We start from the raw sequence: 21621 nt of genomic DNA, 5'->3' as shown, positions 1-21621 counted from the left end.
CATGAGAAGCGGCCGGCTCCAGCTTGCGGCCCTGTGATCGATTTATGAAACAGGAGTTCAGCTTCTTTGCCACTGACAGTCTTTGAATTAAGGCACTGGTTTCTGCCTTTGAATCAATGTGATGATTGCAGTGGATTTAAGTGCATTTTGAACTGCTGGTTTGTTGTCTCCTGGGAGTTTATCAGGTCAATGTGAAATCTGGATGAACGCAACATATATGAAAATGTTTTAATGTTTACGTTGCACTTTTTTTGAAATTTTTCACAATTATACTCTTTAAACTATTTGTAAATTTGTTGCCAGTAATTTGCAGCCGTGAACCTTTGAGGTTTTTTTGTGTGCATTTATCTCACGGCTTCCTCTTGTGTATGTAGTCACATAGGGGTCAATGCTCCCAAACCTTGCTCCTGAAATTGCACTTTGTTCTTCGCCCTGCTGCATTCTTTCGGTCAGCCACACGGGGGCCCCACGTGCTCGCTAACCTCTCCAGAGCGCCAAAAAGAAATGAAGGTGAATTCGAAAATCGCAGAGACTAGTGGTTCCCCCCCACCCCACCCCGCCGCTTAAATTCTGGTAATTATAATTCTCTAAACGGGATGGGCTTTTTTTTTTTTAAAGTCAGGACCCTCATTTATCTATAATTTCCTGGGTTCGAGTGAAAACTTTTAGGAGCTAAATTTTACGAGAGAAGATGAGCTTCAAGCACTTAGCAAACAACATGAACTGGGGTTTTTTTGCCTCTTCTCGCACATTCCAGATACAGAATTTATGTTAGCTGGAGTATCACTGCCCCTGTACAGACGCAATTTGCTTCAGAATGTTGTCCCAAAGGGAAACTTTTAAGAGCGAACCAATGACGGGGCAGGGGCAGAATCAACTCCTGGGATTGCAGACATTTCAGCACAGAAATGGTTTATATTTTCCTTAAATGCACCTGTTTCTTCTTTGGCTCTCAGGCTTCTTCCTTGAGTGGCCCAAGCTTCAGGAGAAACGCTTCCTTGTCTTCGGGAGTTGCAAACAAAAGGGAAGAGGGAAAGGGTTGGTTGGTCCCCCACCAAGGCTTGTCTTAGATGAGTCAGTGCCCCCCTCCCCCCCTTTTGGTGCATCTGAGCCTTTCACACTATAATTATCTCCTCGAAAGCCTCCGTCTGCCCGCTGGGAAGAGCTGCTCTTAAGCCCCCTCCAGTTTGCTCTTGTCCTCTGTTCTCGCATCGGGATCCATTACAATCCCATTAGCAACATGAGCCGAGTGCTGACATGGCTGTCCTTGGCTGAGGCCTGCTCCAATCCTCTTAGCCGGTCTTTTAAGCAGATGTTCTCCTCTGGAGGGGCTTCAAGGGTGGGATAGGTATACATGGTTATCAGTTCTTTTCAGTAGTTGAAATGCTGCATGGAGAAGGGGAGGGGGGGAAATCTCTGTACAGTTGCATTCCCGCAGGGTCGGTCGCCACAAAGATCAGAACTGAGGTTCTTCCAGAATCGGTGATAATCTGATATATACTGGATTATGTATGAATATTTCAGTGTACACAATCACAGAAAGCCACCTTAACACACATTCATACCCCATAGAAGTAACGCTATGCTTGGGGGCTGTGAGCACAGTAACTAAACAAAGAGATAGAACAAAGTAGGAGTCAAGTAGCACCTGTAAGACCAACAGTTTTATTCAGGATGTGTTATGTATTGAACATAAGTGGTCAGACCACATGGCGATTGCTACTGAAGGCAACCCCTGGGTCCCCGGATGGAGCTCGCCATAGGCCCCACCCACCAAGATCTGTGGCGGGAAGTTTGACCGACCAGGATTGGCCTGGTCGGATGAGGGGGTTGTTCCGGGTAATGTATATAAGCGGGGCCCGGCCCGCGTGTTCTCTCTCTTGTAATGTGCTTCTGAATAAACCATGTTGCCTTCAAACCGTCTCGGTTCTCAGTACATTACAGGATGTAAACTTTTGTGTGCTAGAAGCACACTTCACCAGACAGTGTGCTTATAGCACATGAAAGTTTACATTCTGAATAAAACTGGTGGTCTTAAAGGTGTGCCTTGACTCCTACTTTGTTCTGTTGCTTCAGACCAACACGACTGCCCACTTGGTTCTAAACAAAGAGATGTTTGCGAAGCTGTCTTTTGCGATCTCCTCCCAAGCAGCCCATTCCCTTCAACCCCTCTTCTGCAACGAGAGAAAAGGAAAGGAACACAGAAAGACGACCGTCCTCGGTTTCTCCACCCTCCTCTGAAACACAAGCAGCCTGCATCTCATCTCACGCTGTCACAAGCAGCGGCCCTGCAGAAGGTTTCCTGTGGACTCACCATTCTCGATGAAGACTGAAAAGGTGCATTCTTAAAAAGCTTCAGCCCACAAGGGGGAGAGAGTTTCCGGGGGCTGTGTGGTGTAGTAGTCAGAGCTTCAATTCAGCAGGAGCTCACTGGAGCGCCACTCCTGAATCTCCAGCAAGGGTCTGCATGCAGCGGGGAGTTCTCTCCCCACTGCACACAGATCCCAGGGCATATACAAATGAGATATGCTACTGAGTTCCTGCACCTTTTCCTCTACAAAATGACCCATGGTAAAAGAAGAAGATGATATTGGATTTATATCCCACCCTCCACTCTGAATTTCAGAGTCTCAGAGAGGCTCACAATCGCTTTTATCTTCCTCCCCCACAACAGACACCCTGTGAGGTGGGGGAGGGGCTGAGAGGGCTCTCCCAGAAGCTGCCCTTTCAAGGACAACCTCTGCCAGACCTATGGCTGACCCAAGGCCATTCCAGCAGCTGCAAGTGGAGGAGTGGGGAATCAAACCTGTTCTCCCAGATAAGAGTCTGCACACTTAGCCATTACACCAACACTGGCTCTCAGTATTAAGAGTGATAGTAGTTAAGAGTGGAGCACTGTAATCTGGAGAGCTGGGTTTGATTCCCCACTCCTCCCCACGAACCCCGCTGGGTGACCTTGGGCCAGAAGGCATTAAACTGCTTTGAGACTCCTTAGAGTAAAGTGGGGTATAACAATATCTTTTTCTTCTGCCGCTCAGCAGCTTCTTTTTACGTAACTCAAAACATGCATTCAACAATAACGCACTCCTGCCTCCTTTTATAAATTCTGCTCCTTCATTATTGAGTAAAGAGAGCCACTTTGGTGTGAGAGCCAATTTGGTGTAGTAGTTAAGTGCAGGGGCTCTTATTTGAGAGAACCGGATTTGATTCCCCACTTTTCCACTTGCAGCTGCTAGAATGGGCTTGGGTCAGCCACAGCTATCGCAGGAGTTGTCCTTGAAAGGGCAGCTGCTGTCAGAGCTCTCTCAGCCCCACCCACCTCACAGGGTGTCTATTGTGGGGAGAAAGGTAAAGGAGATTGTGAGCCGCTCTGAGACTCATACTGAGAAGTATCATCTTCTTCTTCAAAAAAACCTTGCATCTAACCAGGATCCGGAGTCCCGATATATGGGTGAAGGCCTACATGAGGCTGTAAGAGCACTGAACCAAAGCTAGTATGGAGCTCCTCACTGCCTGAACCAGGCCTCCCTGGGAAACTTAAGCGCGCTGCTGTGTTCCACGATGGAAGAAGGGCAGCGTGTAAGCGAAATAAACAATATTGTAAGGCTTCTGGGTCCAGAATCTAAATAGCTCTGACATTAAAAAAACCTCAAGTGCCTCCTCGAAATAGCTCTAGATAGGCATCGAGTACCAGGAGAAAGTGTTTCAGTCTTGTTTCCTAGAGGCAGAAATCCATACAGCCACCGCAATTCTTCTCAACGTTTTTATTGGCAGCAAACAACGGGAGAAGAGAACGTAAAGAGCTTGTCTGCTCTGGAGTCACAAAATCAATGGCAGGAGCCTCCTTCCATGCGGGCGCGACTCTTTATGTCCCTTAAAACCATCCCCCGTCCATTAATTGTTTCGGTGTCATTTATTTAAAAGTGGCAGAAATGCACTACAATGCCGCTTTTCACCTACAAGGAACTTTTTTTTAAACCGCTTTTAAACCTTTTTCTTAAGAAACCAGCTTCCAACGGGCTGTTTTTAAAAACGCAACGCTTCAGAATCTCTTCCGCGAAATAAATAATAAATATAAATCTAGTTCTCATCCGGCACGGAACTGGTCAGGAAAACCAAACAGAACGTGTTAAAACTGAAGACTGGCTCCGAGTTGCCACAATCAAACCATTTGTGGTTGCAGAAGGAATGAGAGGCGGAGACGGGACCCTGCGTGGCTGGCTGCTCTGGCCTTGAAAGATCACAGGCCTGGGAGAACAGACTTTGCCCTCCCCTCCTCGTTCCAACATACGCGGGCGGAGCACTTACAGCCAGCTCCGGTCCGTGTCAGGAGCCTAGCTGGGGAGGGAGATGGAGCCCATCTGGCCGATGCTGAGGGAAACGGAGGGAGAGGAGCTGGCCTGTTGGAGGTGAGGAGGCTGCTGGCTCGGCGACGCTTGCCTGGATGCCTGGAGGAAGTCGGGCCCCGCTTCGGTCGAATCTAAACAAGAAGGCAGAAGCCGGGTTAGATCTCTGAAGCTTCCAGACTGCCTGGGGATTTTGGGGGTGGAGCCAAGAGCAAGGGTGTGACAAGCATAATAGAACTCCAAAGGGAGTTCTGGCCATCACATCGAAAGGGACTGCACACCTTTTAAATGCCTTCCCTCCATTGGAAATAATGAAGGATAGGGGCACCTTCTTTGGGGGCTCATAGAATTGGACCCCCTGGTCCAATCTTTTTGAAACTTCAAGGGTGTTTTGAGGAGAGGCACTGGATGCTATGCAAATCTGGTGCCTGTACCCCCAAAAAACAGCCCCCAAAAGCCTCAGATACCCACAGATGAATTCTCCATAGGGAATAATGGAGTCCCCAGCAGACTCCATTCTCTGCCCCCCGCTTTCTGATTACTCTGATGTGGGGGGCCTCCAAACCGGGGGATCCCCCGTCCCACCTGGGGATTGGCAACCCTAGGTTCAGAGTGGTCCCAGCAGCCAGCCCGCTGTTGGTGCAGACCGTGGGATTAATCCTGAGGTCAGCCGGAAGATAGAAAGGTGACTGGAGACTGCGCCGCCTTCTGCTTGACCTGGGGTGAACCCAGGAGCAGGTGGCCCTGGCGCTCCAGGAGTCCTGTGTGAATGGGCCCCTGAGTGACAGCTGTGAGAGGACAGCTTGGCCTGAGTCGCTGCAGTGGATTTAGGAAAGCGTCTTTGGGGTGAGAGATGCTCCTTGCCCTGTTCCTTCACTCGCTGCAGTTCTCTCTTTGTGGATTCTTTCTTCCAGACATTCAAGTCCTTCTCCATTGTACTCTGCACGTCACCCTGATCCTCAAATCCCATGAGCCTCAAATTGACTTCAATGGGACTAATCTGGAATAAGGGGTTTGAAGAATGCAGTCTGCCCCATGGGGGGGGGGGGGAGAGCCCAGCTGCGTGACCTCCAAACAAAGGTGAAGGGTTTTTTTTTTTTTTTAAAAAAAGATAAACGCATTCCAAAGAAGATGCGCCCAGTGGCCAGATCAGCTACTTCCCTTGCGATGTGGACACTGCCCCTTGGCTCTGGTATGCTAGGAGATTTCTTTGCTTTCAGTGGATTCTTGATTCAGGGGACAGCAATAACAGAGCTTTTCCTCTTCGCCACTGAAATGAGACCACAGGGGTGGCCCCAGTGTGGCTTGGGAGCCACATGTGGCTCTTTCACACATATTGTGTGGCTATTAAAGTTCCCACCACCCCATTGGCTGTCTTGGAGCTTTAAGTCCTTTCTCTGAGCCAAGCAAGCCAGCGGCATGGAGAATGCATTTAAAGTTAAAGTTGCTTTTTTCCACTTCTCCCTCCCCCCATCTATTTGCCTTCCTTCCTTGTGGCTCTCAAACATCTGATGTTCATGTCTTGCAGCTCTCAAACATCTGATGTTCAGGTCCTACAGCTCTCAAACATCTGATGTTCATGTCTTGCGGCTCTCAAATATCTGATGTTTATTCCACTTGGCTCTTACGTTAAGCAGGTTTGGCCACCCCTTCCTTAACTAGCTTGCATGTAAATCTTAACATTTTCTGCTTCAGTGTCCATTGACCTGCTGATAGTGCAGACTTGTCCCCACTGGTAAATCATAGAATCACAGAGCCAGAAGGGACCTCCAGGGTCATCTAGCTCTTTAAAAATTCCTGTATGTGCTCATGTGGTTAAAGTTTTGGGCAAGTCCCTCTAAGTATGGACAGACTGTTACAGCTAGCACGCTGCTTTATGAAAGGCCGTTTCAAGATTTTTTAAGTACTCATGTAAGGCTTTTCCCCTAACAGCTCAAAAAGCTTGTCGTTTGTGACATCACCAATCCTAACAACCAGGGCTTTTTTTGGTAGAAAAAGCCCAGCAGGAACTCATTTGCATATAAGGCCACCCCCTCTGACACCAAGCCAGCTGGAACAGCGTTCCTGCTCAAAAAAAGCCCTGCTAACAACATCCCGTAAAGGTATATCAGAATTATTACCCATAGGGATGGACTCCAAACATTTGTCTGATAAGTTTTTAAAAGTCATCTGGGGCCAAGCCAATTAAATGTTAGGAATGTTGTGACTAGATCTCCCAAATAGGTTTCCTGAATTTCTCTCTTTTTTTTAGTAGCAGGCACGTGGGATGGGATCCACTTCAGATCAGGACTGAAGCACGAGGGCAATTTAAGTCTCAACCCCTCACCCCATCCCGGCACTGTTTTCCTGACTCGAAACCACCACACGGAGGTCCTGATCAATGTTTCCTCTAAGCTGTGGAGTCTCGTGAGCAACAATTCTACTTCGTGAGCTACTGGCATTAAAGTTGTGAGTGAATGATTTGGCTACTGCCTCAATTAGTTTGCTCTGGGGCCATCCTTCATGAGGTAAGAACAAAGTGTGTGAGCTGGAGGCTAAAAAACTGTGAGCTAGCTCACATTAACTCAATTTAGAAAGAACAGTGGTCCTGATACAGGCTTAGATGGGTGAATAGCTGCTGTTTCTGATCATAAGAATGGTGGGGTCAAAACAGAAGAAGAAGAATGGTGGGGCAGAGAGGCTTATGTCCCCCATCTTCCAGACCACAGGTCTGATCCACCTCAGAGGCCCAACGCTGCAGTGTAATGGGCAGGGGTTTTTTTGTAGCAGGAACTCCTTTGCATATCAGGCCACACACCCCTGATGTCAAGCCAGCCGAAACTGTGTTCCTGCTCAAAAAAAGCCTTGGACCTTAGAGATCCAGGAAGATGTTCAGGGTATAAGCAGAGCTCTGTCTCTCAGACCCCAGAAATCATGTTGGTTTCTCAGGTCCTCCTGGACACAAATCTAGCTCTTGGGTCTAGAGGCCCCTTTCTTGTCGTTTCCTTCCTCTATCGAGGACTCTGGGTTCTTTGGTCACGCTTCCGAATTATTCCTGCAGTGGCTGCAGTTGCACATGGGCTCTGACCAGAGCCAGATTAACAATTAGGCCAAGTAGGCACTGGCCTATGGAGCCCCACGCCTTTAGGGGCCTCTGGCAGGCTTTTCTCCCCTGGTTTTCCACCTGCTTGCAGCCCTCCCAGCCTGCACGTGCTGCTGTTTGCCTGACTTGCCTGGTGCGGCTGCTGCTGGCATCATCACCAAGTTTGCCTCTTTCTGCCTCTCCCCTGCAGCTTTGTCAAATGGGCTTTTGAGAAGGGGCCTGCAGGCTGAAGCAGGGGGCTGTGGGCAGCAGGGTGGGCGTTCCAACTCTGAGACAATCTAATTCGGCACTGGCTCCAACCCCTACCTTTTGGGTCCTTGCTCTCAGGCTCCTTGAGGCTGTTGGTGGTCTCCTCCCCAGAATGCCCTTGACTGGAACACGGTTGTCCTTGGCTCAGCTGCTGCTGGATCTGCGGAGATTTCTGCCTCAGAGGAAACACCGTGTCTGGGAAAGACTGGTGAGCTAGGCGGTACGGGGTGGGGTTCAGCAGCGACAGCCTGGGGACCCTGTGCACTTCCATCCCCAGTGGGGCGCAAGAAATGCTGCCTGGGAGGGCCACTGGGGCGAGAGAGATGTCCATGGGCGGGACGCAGAAGGGCAACAGGTGAGGGCCGCTGTGGGCACGGCTGGCCGCTGTGGAGACGTTAACGCTTGCCTCTGAAATCCAGCCCTCCTCGATCGCTTGCGGCACGCAAAGGGCCTTTGGGGTGGAGCCGGGGGCAGGGTGGTAGGCGGCAAAGCCAGGGGGGAAATGGTGGTGGCTGATACTGGAAGCCCCTCCTAGGCTGGGTTTGACCGCTTGGATGCCGGAGACCATAAGAGAAGTGGCCAGCTGGGGACCCCGGGGTGGGGCGATGGAGAACAGACGGACATTCTTATACTGCTGGGGAAGAGGACTGCTGTGGAGCAAAGGGAGGAAAAGGGGACCCGGGACCTGCTCCCCGTGGACAGGCAGTGACTCTGGGGGCATCTGGGTTCCCTTCAAGGCTATATCCTTGGAGGGTTTCACAGCATGAAGACCGTAGGGTGGCATGAAGTATTGAGGGTGCTGCGGGAAGGGGCCGGGGACCGCAAAGCCGTGAGCTGCCTCCAATGGGTGGGAGAAAGCTGGCGAAGCCATCAGAGCGGGCGCAGAGCTGACTGGGGGCAAGAGACCTGAGGTGGCAAGAACGGGACCAGTCTGGGGGGAGTTTCTCAGCACCATCAGGGCTTCGGCAGCCTCTTTCTGGAGCTGCTGTTCGGAAAGGGGGGAGAAGATGAACCCCCTGGTGGGCCAGACGGAGACGTGAGCAGAGGAGGTGGGCTGAAAGAGAGAGGAGAGAGACTGGTTAATTGTGTGATTAACGAACATACATTGGCAGGGTTGATGGACGCCTCATGAACAGATTCTGTTTGTTCCTTTTTGTGGGGCTGAGAAACAAGAGGGACGGCTCCTGTATATCCCACTCCCTCACCCAAATACTAGAGTAAAGGTGTCAAGTTCATTTGTTACGATGGCTGGATCTTGACCTTGTTGGGCTGGGCCATGTGTGTTGTGAAATGTAATGCCAGGTAGCAGAGAGATAAACTTTATAAAGAACAGACAAACACAAATTCAGCCTAGTCCACCTCACTGGCTTGTTGAGCCTTAGCCAACAGAAGGAAGAGAGGCTTGGCTCAGTAGCTCTGCTGTGCAATTGAGAGAGCCTGGAAAAGCTAGATCTCCTTCCCCCACTTCCTCTCCAAGGGAAGAGCTTTGCTCTTTAACGCTGCCATGCTATTGAGCAAGCCTTGCAAAGCAAGTTGTGATGCAGAAGGAAGCAAGAGAGTGAGGAGAAAGCAGACAACAGCGAGTTGCTTAGGGGACTGATAGGAGCCTTCTGGGGGCCTGATTCGTCCCCCGGGGCATATGTTTGACACTCCTGTGCCAGAGACTCTGGAAATACGTAAATGTTTTGATCTAACTCCAGGATGACTTATGTGTTGGGCATTCGAGGCATGGATCTATTAATGAAGCTTTCTTATTTGAGGGATGGAGGAGGAGTGCCAGCTGCTTTGGGGAGATATTTTGCAAAATACAAACTGACCTTGCAGCTAGTCATTTGACCTGTTGCCTGCGTTGCACGACAAAGTCTTTGCTCAAATGGAGAGCATGTAGGCTGCAATGCGGTGTGGACGCTTCCTTCGGAGCAAGCCCCGCCAAATTCACTGGTGCTTACTTCAGAGTAAACTTGCTTAGGCACTGCTAGTCTTTGCCTCCATCCTCCTCAACTACACATTCCTCTGTTCTGCTCAGCCCAGAAATGTTATGGGCCAGAAAGGAAGGTGGAGATACTTCTTTCACTTCTGTTGGGATTACATATGGTTTCCAGTGGAAATTGGCTTCTCTCTTCCTGTACTAGACAGCTTCAAGAGGGGATTGGATAAACATATGAAGCAGAGGTCCATCGGTGGCTATTAGCCACAGAGTATTGATGGAACTCTCTGTCTGGGGCAAGTGATGCTCTCTATTTTTGGTGCTTTGGGGGGAAACAGTGGAAGATGCTTGGTGCTTGGGGGGGCACCAGTTCAAGGGCTTCTAATGCCCCAGCCCCACTGGTGGACCTCCTGATGGCACCTGGGTTTTTTTGGCCACTGTGTGACACAGAGTGTTGGACTGGATGGGCCATTGGCCTGATCCAACATGGCTTCTCTTATGTTCTTATCCCAAAACACACAAGCAGCTGACCACTCTCCTCTCATCCTCTACTCCTTGCCAAGCCACTAACAAGGAGGTTTTCACTGGGAGAGAAGCCACCTGTGAAACAGGTCTGGGGGATACTGATCCAAATGTCAATCAAAGGAAGCTATCCGTGCCTAAAACAGAGACCTCAAACTGCCCTTTTTTTTTGTGAGAAGCTTGCACTTTAATAGGCCAGAGACCGGAAAAGGGAACAAACAGTGGAGAATATCCACTGTATGTATGCGTTCATTCAAACATGCAAACAAAAAGGACAAATCGAATAGCCCCCATGGTTGGCTGTAATGCCTTTTTGCAATAACTGGAAATGCTTTTCTTTCTTTTTTAAAAAAGTATTCCCTAGTTTGTATAGGTTGTGAAATGGGGTGGGGTGAAAAAAGACTTCTGGTTCAATGGGGTTCTGCAATGTGTTAAGGGTGCCCAAATACCTGACCTCCCAACGATGCGGTCTTGGAACGTCTGCTTAGGTCCATGTTGCCGCTCAGGGGGTTCAGTGCCAGGCGGCTGAAGAGAGAAAAGGGGAGAGAGAGAGAGCATGCAGTCAATCCTCTTTATAGAGTGCCTCAGCGGCAGCTTGCTTCCCACTCACCTTCTGTCCTAGTAGAACCACAAACTGTTGAGGGGGAAGTTGGGGGGGCTCCCGCAGCTGCCATTCTCCCAAGCTCACTTCACATTTCCACCCACCACTTGCTGTTTGCAGTAAATGTTTGTTTGTGTAGACGGCTGTTGCTGTGCGGGTGCCAGAAAAATAAATGATACATAAGCGGCGTTGTCCGGGGGACAATTTCTGTTGTGGCATAGGAGTGTACAAGGCACCCCCCCCCCCCAGTTATACATGACTGTTTTTGCAATAATTTTAGCCAAATCGTTCCAGCAGTGAAGATATTCACCAGCCTTTCACTTCTCTAATTATCCTGTCTAGATTATTCTAGTCTCTGCTCTTCCTGCTTCTTGTCCGTGGATTTGTGCCACCATCTAGATAAAAAGTTTTGTGACGCTCACAGTGTGAACATTTCATCAACAAAAGCTTTTTAAATGGTTTCATACCATTTAATTTTATACCTAGTAATTTTTATGAATGCTTAACTTACATTGCTGGTCGTTCATAATGATTCCTTTGGTTGTAGCATATTTTTTTGGTATTGTATAAGCTCTTACTTCTGTTTCTCTCACTCCTATTGTATAGTTCTCTTAATTCTATTTTATATTGTTATGTCTATAATCATAGTCCTTGAAATCATTCCCTAAGATTGTTGGTGTTCTGTTTACTCTTGCATATTTAAAAAAAAATTTTTGACACACACAAAAAAATCAGTTTTATCTATTTTGTGTCTCCGAGATTTCTACTGGAGACTGTATCCTGCCTTTTCTATTTACTTGTGCATCGCATTAAGGACAGTTACAAGTTTACACTGGCTTGCAATATTAGAGAAGTACCTTGTTTTATATATAAGTAATCCTTTTTTTCATAAAGAGCCCCGTGGTGCAGAGTGGTAAAGCTGCAGTACTGCAGTTGGAGCCCTCTGCTCATGACCTGAGTTCGATCCCAGCGGAAGGAGGATCAGGTAGCTGGCTCCAGGTTGACTCAGCCTTCCATCCTTCTGAGGTCGGTAAAATGAGTACCCAGCTTGCTGGGGGGAAAGTGTAGATGACTGAAGAAGGCAATGGCAAACCACCTCATAAAAAGTTTGCCGTGAAAACGTTGTGAAAGCAACGTCACCCCAGAGTTGAAAACAACTGGTTCTTGCACAGGGGGCCACCTTTACCTTTTTTTTAAAATCCTTTCTTAAATTCTGGGCATGTCCCTTGGAAGAGAAGGGACAGGACTGGTCCTTTTTGGAGACTAGTAAAATAACACTTAGGAACCCCGTGGTGCAGATTGGTAAGCTGCAGTACTGCAATCCAAGCTCTGTTCACAACCTGAGTTCAATCCCAGCGGAAGCTGGGTTCAGGTAGCCAGCTCAAGGTTGACCCATCCTTCCGAGATCAGTAAAATGAGTACCCAGCTTGCTGGTGGTCAAGTGTAGATGACTGGGGAAGGCAATGGCAAACCACCCTGTAAAAAATTCTGCTGTCGTGATGTGATGTCACCCCATGGATCAGTAATGACTCACTGCTTGCACAGGGGACTACCTTTACCTTTTAAAAATAATACTAACATCTTGATAGTGAGCATTCTGCATGGGATAAAAGCCCCACTGATATCAAGGATGCTTAGGATCACAGCTGAAAAGTATATTTATTCCCACATGCTGGAGACCATGTACTCCTGGAGTTATTAGTGTTATTAATTCCCATAGATACTTCTTTCCAATTGGTATGATCAGTTCACTTCCTGCCTTGCCTAGATTGCTTTTTTTAATTGCTGAGCAAGGAGTGCTTTTACAGAAGCCAGAGTTTCTTCTGTGTACTTATAAAAACCACTCTCTATGTCGACATTTTACACAAAGCGTTTTACAGAACTGAAGATATTCGATGGTGCCGATCGAGCAGATGTTTGTGGTGAGTGCATCAGTTCAATATTTTAAAGTTACAAGATACTGAGGAGCTGCTGTTTTGCCTAGCCAGACATCCAGCGTGTTCTGTGGAGAAGCAGACAGTGAGAACTACTCATTGGGTGACCCTAGTGAATGCCTGCAGGGCTTCAGAAGTCTACAAGGAGTTCTTTTTCCAAGTGGGATAGCCTTCCATCGCTTTCATTCTTGTGAAACATCTACTTATTCTGCCGATGAGAATAATCACAAGACAGAGATTTATTGAGCTTTTGGAACTGTGGGGAGCAAGGATTGCAATAATTCAGTCGTAGGTTAACTCCAGTGGTGCACGTTTGGATTTAGGAAGCTCCCCGTTGTTTCCCTGTTCAATAGTTAGCTGTAAACGCTTGCTGTGCTCAAGTGCCAGAGAAGTACAATATACCTGGTGAGATCAGGAGGTGCAGGTAAGCACCAGGAGGTACCAGGGGTCTGGTGAAACATCTGTCCTGGGGCTGCCACATAACCGTCTGGCATGTACAAGTCTTCGTGGCTGTTACAGCCTGTAGGAAAAGAAACAAGCCACTGCTGACAGACCTTGAACGTAAAGGTCAATAGGAAGTTTGCAGTATGAAAAAAAAAAGGACATAGAGTGTAGCGTTCTGTCGGCCTCACTAAATGTTACGTTTTTCATTGGATCCATGTGATCTACATGTTTGTGCATTTCCTTCTGGAAACTTTGTTCCCTGGCGTGTGGGACCTGATTCAGACTGGGACTGTGGCATGCAAAAGAAAAGAGGCTTCAGCCTTCTCCTCATCACCGCCATTTTCCTGACCTCTTTCAGCTAAAGGGGGCGGCTGTTTGCCCCTTGAGGGCTTCCCATGGCAAGCAGTGCCCCCCACGTAGTGTTGCCAGGTTCCCTCTGGCCACTGGCGGGGGTGGGGTGGAGGCTGGGACACTGGAGATTTGGGGGATGGAGCCTGGGGAGGACGGAGACCTTAGTAGGACACAGTGCTGTAGTCCACCCTCCAGAGTCTCCATTTTCTCCAGGGGAATGGATCTCTGTAGTCAGGAGATAAGCTGTAATTCTAGGGGATCCCCAGGTCTCACCTGGAGCCTGGCATCCCTACTCCCAAGCCATTTTGGATTGCAGACAAGATAGGTGTCCCATGCTGCTCAGAGGAACACCCCCCCAAAGTGTGAAGAAAAATACTGTAACTGAACCAAGTGCCTACCAAAAAACCCACGATACCTCAGCTCAATGAGGACTAAATTTGCTCCAGAATGTTGAAAGCAGCCGAATGTCAGTTAAAGGAAAGGGTGAGGAGAATCTATTCAAACCTCTTAGAAAATCCTAAAGAGAGAGGTCCCAGCAGGTGGGACTTCTAAAGATGCCCCTCTAGGATTTTTTCTAGAACCCTAGCTTGTGTACAACTAAAACAGCCTGCCAAGTGGTTTTAGAAAGTGGATGGGTTGAGGTAGGGCTTTTGCCAAGCAAGGCTCCTGATTGGTCACTGGAGATTTGATTGGCTGTGCAGATTTAAAAAAAAAAAACTCCTTTGGCAGCAGCTGCCACCATCGGACAAGGATCATGCCTGAAGGTGGTGGTGGCTACAAGCATAGCCAGCTTCAAGAGGGGATTGGATAAGCATCTGGAGCAGAGGTCCATCGGTGGCTATTAGCTACAGCTTATCGTTAGAACTCTCTGTCTGCGGCAAGTGATGCTTTGTATTCTTGGTGCTTGGGGGGGCACAGCGGGAGGGCTTCTAGTCTCCTGGCTCCACTGGTGGACCTCCTGATGGCACTTGGGTTTTTTGGCCGCTGTGTGACACAGAGTGTTGGACTGGATGGGCCACTGGCCTAATCCAATATGGCTTCTCATGTTCTCTTATGTTCTTAAGGTAAGCTGTGGCAGCCAATTTGTAGCAGTGTCCCCCATGCCATGTCAAAACTACAAAGATGCCTTCAGGCTCAAGAAGGCTGAGGATCCCTGATCTAAAATATTAATAATGGTTAGCTGTGGCTGTCTAGCCAAGATATTAACAGTGCACATGTTTCCTCAAAAGTTTCATTTTCCCAGCAAAGTTCCTTGTAGGAAAAATAAACTATTTCCTATGTTTGAATTGCATTGTCTTTTTTTTTTTCAATTGTCTTGCTATGATGCAAGGGGCTTTACAATAATCATCAGTTATCCTAAGAATGACAATGAAAGCTAAAATGCCTGTCATGTTCACAGTGTTCCCTCTAAGCTGAGTTAGTGTGAGCTAGCTCACCATTTTTTTGCCTCCGGCTCGCACATTTTTGTCTTAGCTCAGAAAAATTGGCCACAGAGTGAACTAATTTAAGCAACAGCTTGCAACTTTAATGCCAGTAGCTCACAAAGTAGAATTTTTGCTCACAAGACTCCACAGCTGAGAGGGAGTACTGTTCCAGAAGGGTAGTCATGTTAGTCTAGTAGCACCCTAGAACAGGCGTCCCCAACCCCTGGGCTGTGGACCAGTACCGGTCCATGGCTTGTTAGCAACCGGGCCATGAGTTGTATAATTATTTCATTATATATTACAATGTAAAAATAATAATAAGAAGAAGACAACACTGGATTTATATCCTGCCCTCCACTCGGAATCTCAGAGTGGTCACAATCTCCTTTATCTTCCTCCCCCACAACAGACACCCTGTGAGGTGGGTGGGGCTGAGAGAGCTCTCACAAAAGCTGCCCTTTCACTGACAACTCTACGAGAGCTATGGCTGACCCAAGGCCATTCCAGCAGCTGCCAGTGGAGGAATAGGGAATCAAACCTAGTTCTCCCAGATAAGAGTCTGTGCACTTAACCACTACACCAAACTAATAGAAATAAAGTGCACAATTGTATCATCCTGAAACCATCCCCCCCGCCACTGGTCCATGGAAAAATTGTCTTCCACAAAACCAGTCCCTGGTGCCAAAAAGGTTGGGGACTGCTGCTCTAGAAGATGAACAAAGTATTTCCAAGGTCCTACTGCACCCCTGAATAATGTCGTTATGCTGCATTCACTGTGAGAGCTGCGAAATGGCATGGCTTGCCCAAGACTTCTCAATATGTTTGCAGTTTTCTCAGATTCCAAGTCCTACTATTCAGCTGTTCAACTACATCAGCTCTGTTATCAAAGGAACCAACTACCCACCTCCCATAGTTTGCACATGAAAGGCATGTTCCTGAGGCAAGAACTGGCAGAAGGACGCAGGGGGCATAGGAAGAGGTGGTGGAAACCAAGCCGCATGAGGGGGTGGATGTCCTCCAAGTGCCCAGGGCAGCTCTGTCACTTTAGAACAGCGAGGAAGTGGCAGCCAGGAACCTTCCTAGGGAGTAACACGCAATAGATATATTACTGCAATGTGGAACTGATCCTTTCAAGCATGAAGCAATCGCAGGGAATGTTGGTTGTCCCATCCCCTTTTCTCACCTTCCTCATGGCTCTCCGCTTCTGTCGTCTGAGGAATCCCGTGGCCCCTCTGAGTCCCTCCTCTGAGTCACTTGATGGCTCTGCGTTCTCCTTCTTCCCTGTGTGGTGAAAAGAAGAAGATGATATTGGATTTATAGCCCACCCTATACTCTGAATCTCAGAGTCTCAGAGCAGTCATAATCTCCTTTACCTCCCCCCCCCCACAACAGACACCCTTTGAGGTAGGTAGAGCTGAGAGAGCTTTTTACAGCAGCTGCCCTTTCAAGGACAACTCCTGCGAGAGCTATGGTTGACCCGAGGCCATTCCAGCAGGTGCGAGTGGAGAAGTGGGGAGTCAAACCCGGTTCTCCCAGATAAGAGTCCACACACTTAACCGCTACACCAAACTGGCTCTCATCTGTGAATTATCTGGCTCTGGGGGGCTGTGACCCTGAGCAAAGTTAGAACAAAACCCTCTCGTCTGCTCGGCTTTCGTGTGGGTAAACGCTAGAGCTGAAAGAGTAAATCAGTTCACTGTTTCCAAATGAAAGATGTGATTCAGGCAGACCATACTTCCAAGATTCAGCAGATCAAAGAATGGATTTGTGAGTCTAATCTTAAGGGCCTAGGATTGCTAGCCTCCAGGAGGGACCTGAAGATCTCCCAGAATTACAACTGATCTCCAAATGATAGCAATCAGATCCAAGTGTTTCCAAACCCAGAGTTGCAACCTAAGGCATTGCAATAAAAGAATAGTGTACAGCTTTGCAAATGGGAAATGGCATATTTGGAAATTCGTTTTAAGACCCATGTGGCCAAATCCTACACACATTTACTTGGAAATAAATATTTCAGATTTCACTGGGTCTTAGGATGCTTAGTGAGTATAGGAAATGTGACCTAACACCCCAATACTATACATGTTTACTCAGAAGTAAGCCATTCTGTGTACGGTGAGGCTACGTTCCTGGTATTATGGTCTTAAAACACGGTTTTGAAGTGTAGTAAAACAGATTATATGTGAAGACGTTTCCTGAAAAAACTTCTGAAAGTAAAAATGTTCACTTATATGTGTCAGTTATCCACCACCCCCCTTTCATATCTCCACTTAGTGATATGGCTATCTTACCTGCCCCTCCTTTGCAGGCCCTGATCCCTTTCAGTGATTTGGCGAAACGGTAACAGTCGGAGGGGCTGTCGTCTTGAAGTTGCAGCAAACCGCTGGCCAGCTGCTTTTGCAGCTCTATCTCCTGCTGCCGGCGTAAGGCCACCTGGGCAGCCATGACGCGGCGCCGCTGCCTGAGAGAATTTTTTTTTTAAGGGGCAGAGAAAACAAAAATACAGCACAAATGTAGCATATAATAATTGAAGACCATGAATCTTAGGGGACCCCCCTCCCCTCCCTCCTCAACCTAACACCCGTCCCCAAGAACAAAGCAGGAGTCAAGTAGCCTTTAAGACCAGCGAAGTTTTATTCAGAATGGAAGCTTTTGTGTGCTAGAAGCACGCTTCATCAGGCGGTAGGATGGAATGGCAAGCAGTCCTTAATATAGAGAGAGTGGGCAGTGAATTAGTATGCAAAATCATGGAAATGTTTTTTAACAGATTAAAAGAATCACAAGTTGGTGTCTGATTATTGCTAGTTTGGGTTGGCTGGGCTACAACAACAAAAACAAGGCAATATACATCAGAATAGCAGACTGATGTCTATGTCATGGGTATCCTGTGACCTGCAATAAATAAAAGTCTTAAAGGTGCTACTTGACTCCTGCTTTGTTCTTGGGGACTGGTGTTAGTGGTTTCAGTGACAGGTTTGCCACCAAATAGATTTAGGGTGTTTTTACATTCAGTTTGATCTAGAGTTCTAGAGTCTTCAAATCGCCTGCCACCATTCCGCTTTAATTATAGTGTACTTTGAAGGGCGTAACTCTCCTTAACATTGTGAGCTACGGACCCCCCTTCTCATGACACAAAACAACTCGCTGCTGAGCAACAAAGCAAAAAGTGAAAACGGGGGATGCAGAACTCAGGCAATTTCAGTTCTATATGACCAAGCTCTCATTCATAGGCGAACAGTGCCATCTACTGAGATCCGCACTATAAGATCTATACTATACTTAATGGACTATCTGCCGCACACCTCTGAACAGTGCAATGGGGTCATCGTCGCCCTTTGGCAGCTGGCTCTTATTTATTTATCTATTTATTTGATCCTCAATTTGTAGCCCTCCCTCCCCACACGTGGGCTCAGGATGTGTAATGACAGGGCTTTTGTTGTAGAAAAAGCCCAGCAGGAACTCATTTGCATATTAGGCCACATCCCCTGACACCAAGCCAGCTGGAACTGTGTTCCTGTGCGTTCCTGCTCAGAAAAACCCTCTGTAACGACAAGTAGTATAAGACAATCACAAGACCTCATACACCATTTAAAATTTAAAATTAAAATATCAATTAAAATATGAATTACAATAATCAAGATGGCAACATAAGCTATTATCCCATATGGGCCCGCACAGCTGGAAAAGGCAAATTTACTGCACTTTTTAACATCCAAGACATTCAGTGTTCACCCCCTCCTCTGTTTTATCCTCACAACAACTATGTAGTACGTTAGGCAGAGAGAGAGAGAATGATTGGTCCAGGGCCATGTAGTAGAATAGGAATGAAAAGGGATTCTAGACCTCCTTCCCTTGTCTCTAGCCTTGATGTGGATGGCCCAAGTTAGTCTGATCCCATCAGCCCTTGGAGCCAAAAATGGTTAGCCCTGGTTAGTACTTGGATGGGAGACTACCAAGGAAATCCACGGTCTCTCTATTCCAGGGGTGGCCAAACTGAGGCTTGGGAGTCACATGTGGCTCTTTCACACATATCGTGTGGCTCTTGAAGCCCCCACCACCCAGTCGGCCGGCTTGGAGAAGGCATGTCTCTTTTAAAATCACTGCTCCAAGCCAGTCAGCGGGGTGGAGAATGCATTTAAATTAGTTTTCTTTCCACCTCTGCCTCTGTTGTGTATGGGGACTACGGTTGGGTATAATGAATGGTGTCCCCGCCTGGCTCATTGGAACCTTTGCTTAGGGACTCAGGAACAATGGGCAGTAGGATCCAAATCCCTGCTGCCCGGCTCCAATCACGGGTCCCTGCTGGTTAGAATGATCCAATGATGTCCTAGCGCAGGAACCTTGAAGTGTGTATAGTTGGCCCCATTGGCCCAGTTCTGCAGTCTTAGAGTGCAGCCATGACTATTCTGTACTTAATAAAAGAGCTATGATCACTGCTACTTCGTCTCTTCCATGCGTCGAACCCTGTTACAGGGGTGGCCAACGGTAGCTCTCCAGATATTTTTTGCCTACAACTCCCATCAGCCCCAGCCAGCATGGCCAATGGCTGGGAGTTGGGATGGATGGGAGTTGTAGGCAAAAACATCTGGAGAGCTACCATTGGCCACCCCTAGCCTCCCTCCTCCATCTATTTTCCTCTCTCCCTCCCTCCTTCCTTGCGGCTCTCAAATGCCTGACGTTCAAGTCTTGCGGCTTTCAAACATCTGATGTTTATTCTATGTGGCTCTTACATTCAGCAAGTTTGGCCACCCTGCTCTACACAGAGTCGGGGAATGTCAAATCTCCTCTGCTCATCTCTTGCCTTTAAAGCCCCCTGCTCATCTCTTGCCTTGAAAGCCCTATGGAGTCACCATGAGTCAGCTGTGACTTGATGGCGCTTCCCACCACCACAAACACCTCCTCATCCTTCGCCCCACACATTAACCCCTGCGTCACAAGCACTGTAGCTTCGAACATACAGAATAAGGATGCATTTGTCACACTGGCAGCTCTGGAACTGGCAACTATTCTTGTGGCCTTTCAGAGGAACCTTCATTCCATGATTGCGGCAGCGGGCGCAGGTTGGAGAGCGTATGATGGAAGACAGTGTGCTGTCTTCTTGGGTGCTGCTGTCATCCGTGGTGGAGTCTGAGGGGCAGCACTGAATATGGGGTGCAGCGGTAGTGTCGAGGGCTTCCTTGTCACCCATGATGCATCAACCTGAAAGGGAGGGGAAACACGTCTTTTAAAAGAGAATGCAAGACCCTCTTCCTCAATCCCATCTCACCATTTTTATTTGGTGTAACAGCTGGGGTTGAGTCCGGCAGCAGTAAACGAAAGCTCCCTTTGTAGGCACGAGTAGGAGTGGAGATCCCTGAGTGTTGTATATGTAAACTGGAATGTGTATATTTAAGGGTGTTCCTGCCTGGCTCATTGGAGCCTGTAGGACTGAGCTTGGGGACTTGGGAACAATGGGCAATAGGATCCAAATCCCTGCTGCCCTGCTCCAATCACGGGCCTCCTGCTGGTTTGAACGATCCAATAACGTGCTTGTGCGGGAACCCTGAGTTATATATAGTTGGCCCCGTTGGCCCAGTTCTCCAGTCTTCAAGTGCAGTCCTATACTATGCTGTGCTTAAATAAAGAGCTATGATCACTACCACCTCGCCTCTTCCTTGCGTTGAACTCACTGTATTATAGTGAGATATGCCCTTGGATCAATACTTCCTCTAAGCTGTGGAGTCTCGTGAACAAAAATTCTACTTCGTGAGCTGCTGGCATTAAAATTGTGAGCTATTGCATCAATTAGTTTGCTCTGGGGCCATTTTTCCTGAGCCAAGACAAAAATGCGTGACCCGGAGAATAAAAAACTGTGAGCTAGCTCACACTAACTCAGCTTAGAGGGAACATTGCCTGGGATACCAGGATTCAGAGATATATCAATTCCTGGGATCCCCTGGGTCATAAGGACCCAGAGATCTCTCTCCCTGCTTGTAGCTGACAAATGGATCTTTGACTCTTGAAGCTCATATCCTAAACATTTTGTTGGTCTCTAAGGTGCTACTGGACTTTAATCTAGCACTTAAGAACATAAGAGAAGCCATGTTGGATCAGGCCAATGGCCCATCCAGTCCAACACTCTGTGTCACACAGTGGACAAAAATTTATATATATATATATATATATACACACACACACACACACACACTGTGGCTAATAGCCACTGATGTATCTCTGCTCCATATTTTTATCTATCAGAGATATATCAATTCCTGGGATCCCCTGGGACATAAGGACTCAGAGATCTCTCTCCCTGCTTGTATCTGACAAATGGATCTTTGACTCTTGAAGCTCATATCCTAAACACTTCTACAGCAGACCAATAGAACTACCCTCTAAAACTATCTTAATTTGGTATAGAATAGCACTGGGTGATAAATAAATACATGCCAGATGTGAGGGGAAAGTGAAAGGTGTGGGTTCCCCAGTGTTCACCTTTTGACATCTTTGTCTACCGAAAGAAAAAATCACGATAAGACTCTCAGTACTTGTAATTGAGAATATTTGAAATTGCAGCCACAGAGATGGAGATCAGAAGCAAAAATAAAAGTGGCACCCCTTCCTGGAATCTGCCACTACTGCCTTGATAAGATCTGGTGGAGCAATTGGGTTAGCATATTTTGAAAAGCAAGAAAAGAGGACATATTTCCCAACTGACTACTTCAAGCAAGCGATCGCTATGACAAATCTCATTTTAAATAT

General features: G+C 47.6%; 1 protein-coding gene across 1 annotated transcript; it reads right to left on the bottom strand.

Annotated features, from left to right (window-relative positions):
* Positions 1–4334: 4334 nt before the first annotated feature.
* On the bottom strand, positions 4335–20075 carry DMRTC2 (DMRT like family C2). The gene is made up of 8 exons (XM_060258036.1): positions 19839–20075; positions 17172–17341; positions 16064–16161; positions 15785–15959; positions 13064–13181; positions 10576–10651; positions 7735–8731; positions 4335–4480 (listed from the first exon to the last, which is right to left on the bottom strand). The coding sequence occupies exons 1-8, from the start codon at positions 20066–20068 to the stop codon at positions 4335–4337; spliced, it is 2010 nt and encodes a 669-aa protein (XP_060114019.1). The 5' UTR covers positions 20069–20075.
* Positions 20076–21621: the final 1546 nt, after the last annotated feature.

The sequence above is a fragment of the Heteronotia binoei genome, chromosome 17 (assembly GCF_032191835.1).
Source record: "Heteronotia binoei isolate CCM8104 ecotype False Entrance Well chromosome 17, APGP_CSIRO_Hbin_v1, whole genome shotgun sequence".
NCBI lineage: Eukaryota > Metazoa > Chordata > Lepidosauria > Squamata > Gekkonidae > Heteronotia > Heteronotia binoei.
The sequence above is the reverse complement of the archived record's forward strand: the minus strand, read 5'-3'. Positions and strand labels throughout refer to the sequence as shown.

Excerpts from the sequence above, each read along its gene's own strand:
- DMRTC2 (XM_060258036.1), bottom strand. The coding sequence starts at position 20,068 with ATGGGTGACAAGGAAGCCCTCGACACTACCGCTGCACCCCATATTCAG. Across the intron at positions 15,960-16,063 it reads AGCGGAGAGCCATGAGGAAG|GAAGGTTCCTGGCTGCCACT; the intron begins GTGAGAAAAGGG and ends GTTACTCCCTAG. Across the intron at positions 8,732-10,575 it reads CCGCATCGTTGGGAGGTCAG|CCCACCTCCTCTGCTCACGT; the intron begins GTATTTGGGCAC and ends TCTCTCTTTCAG.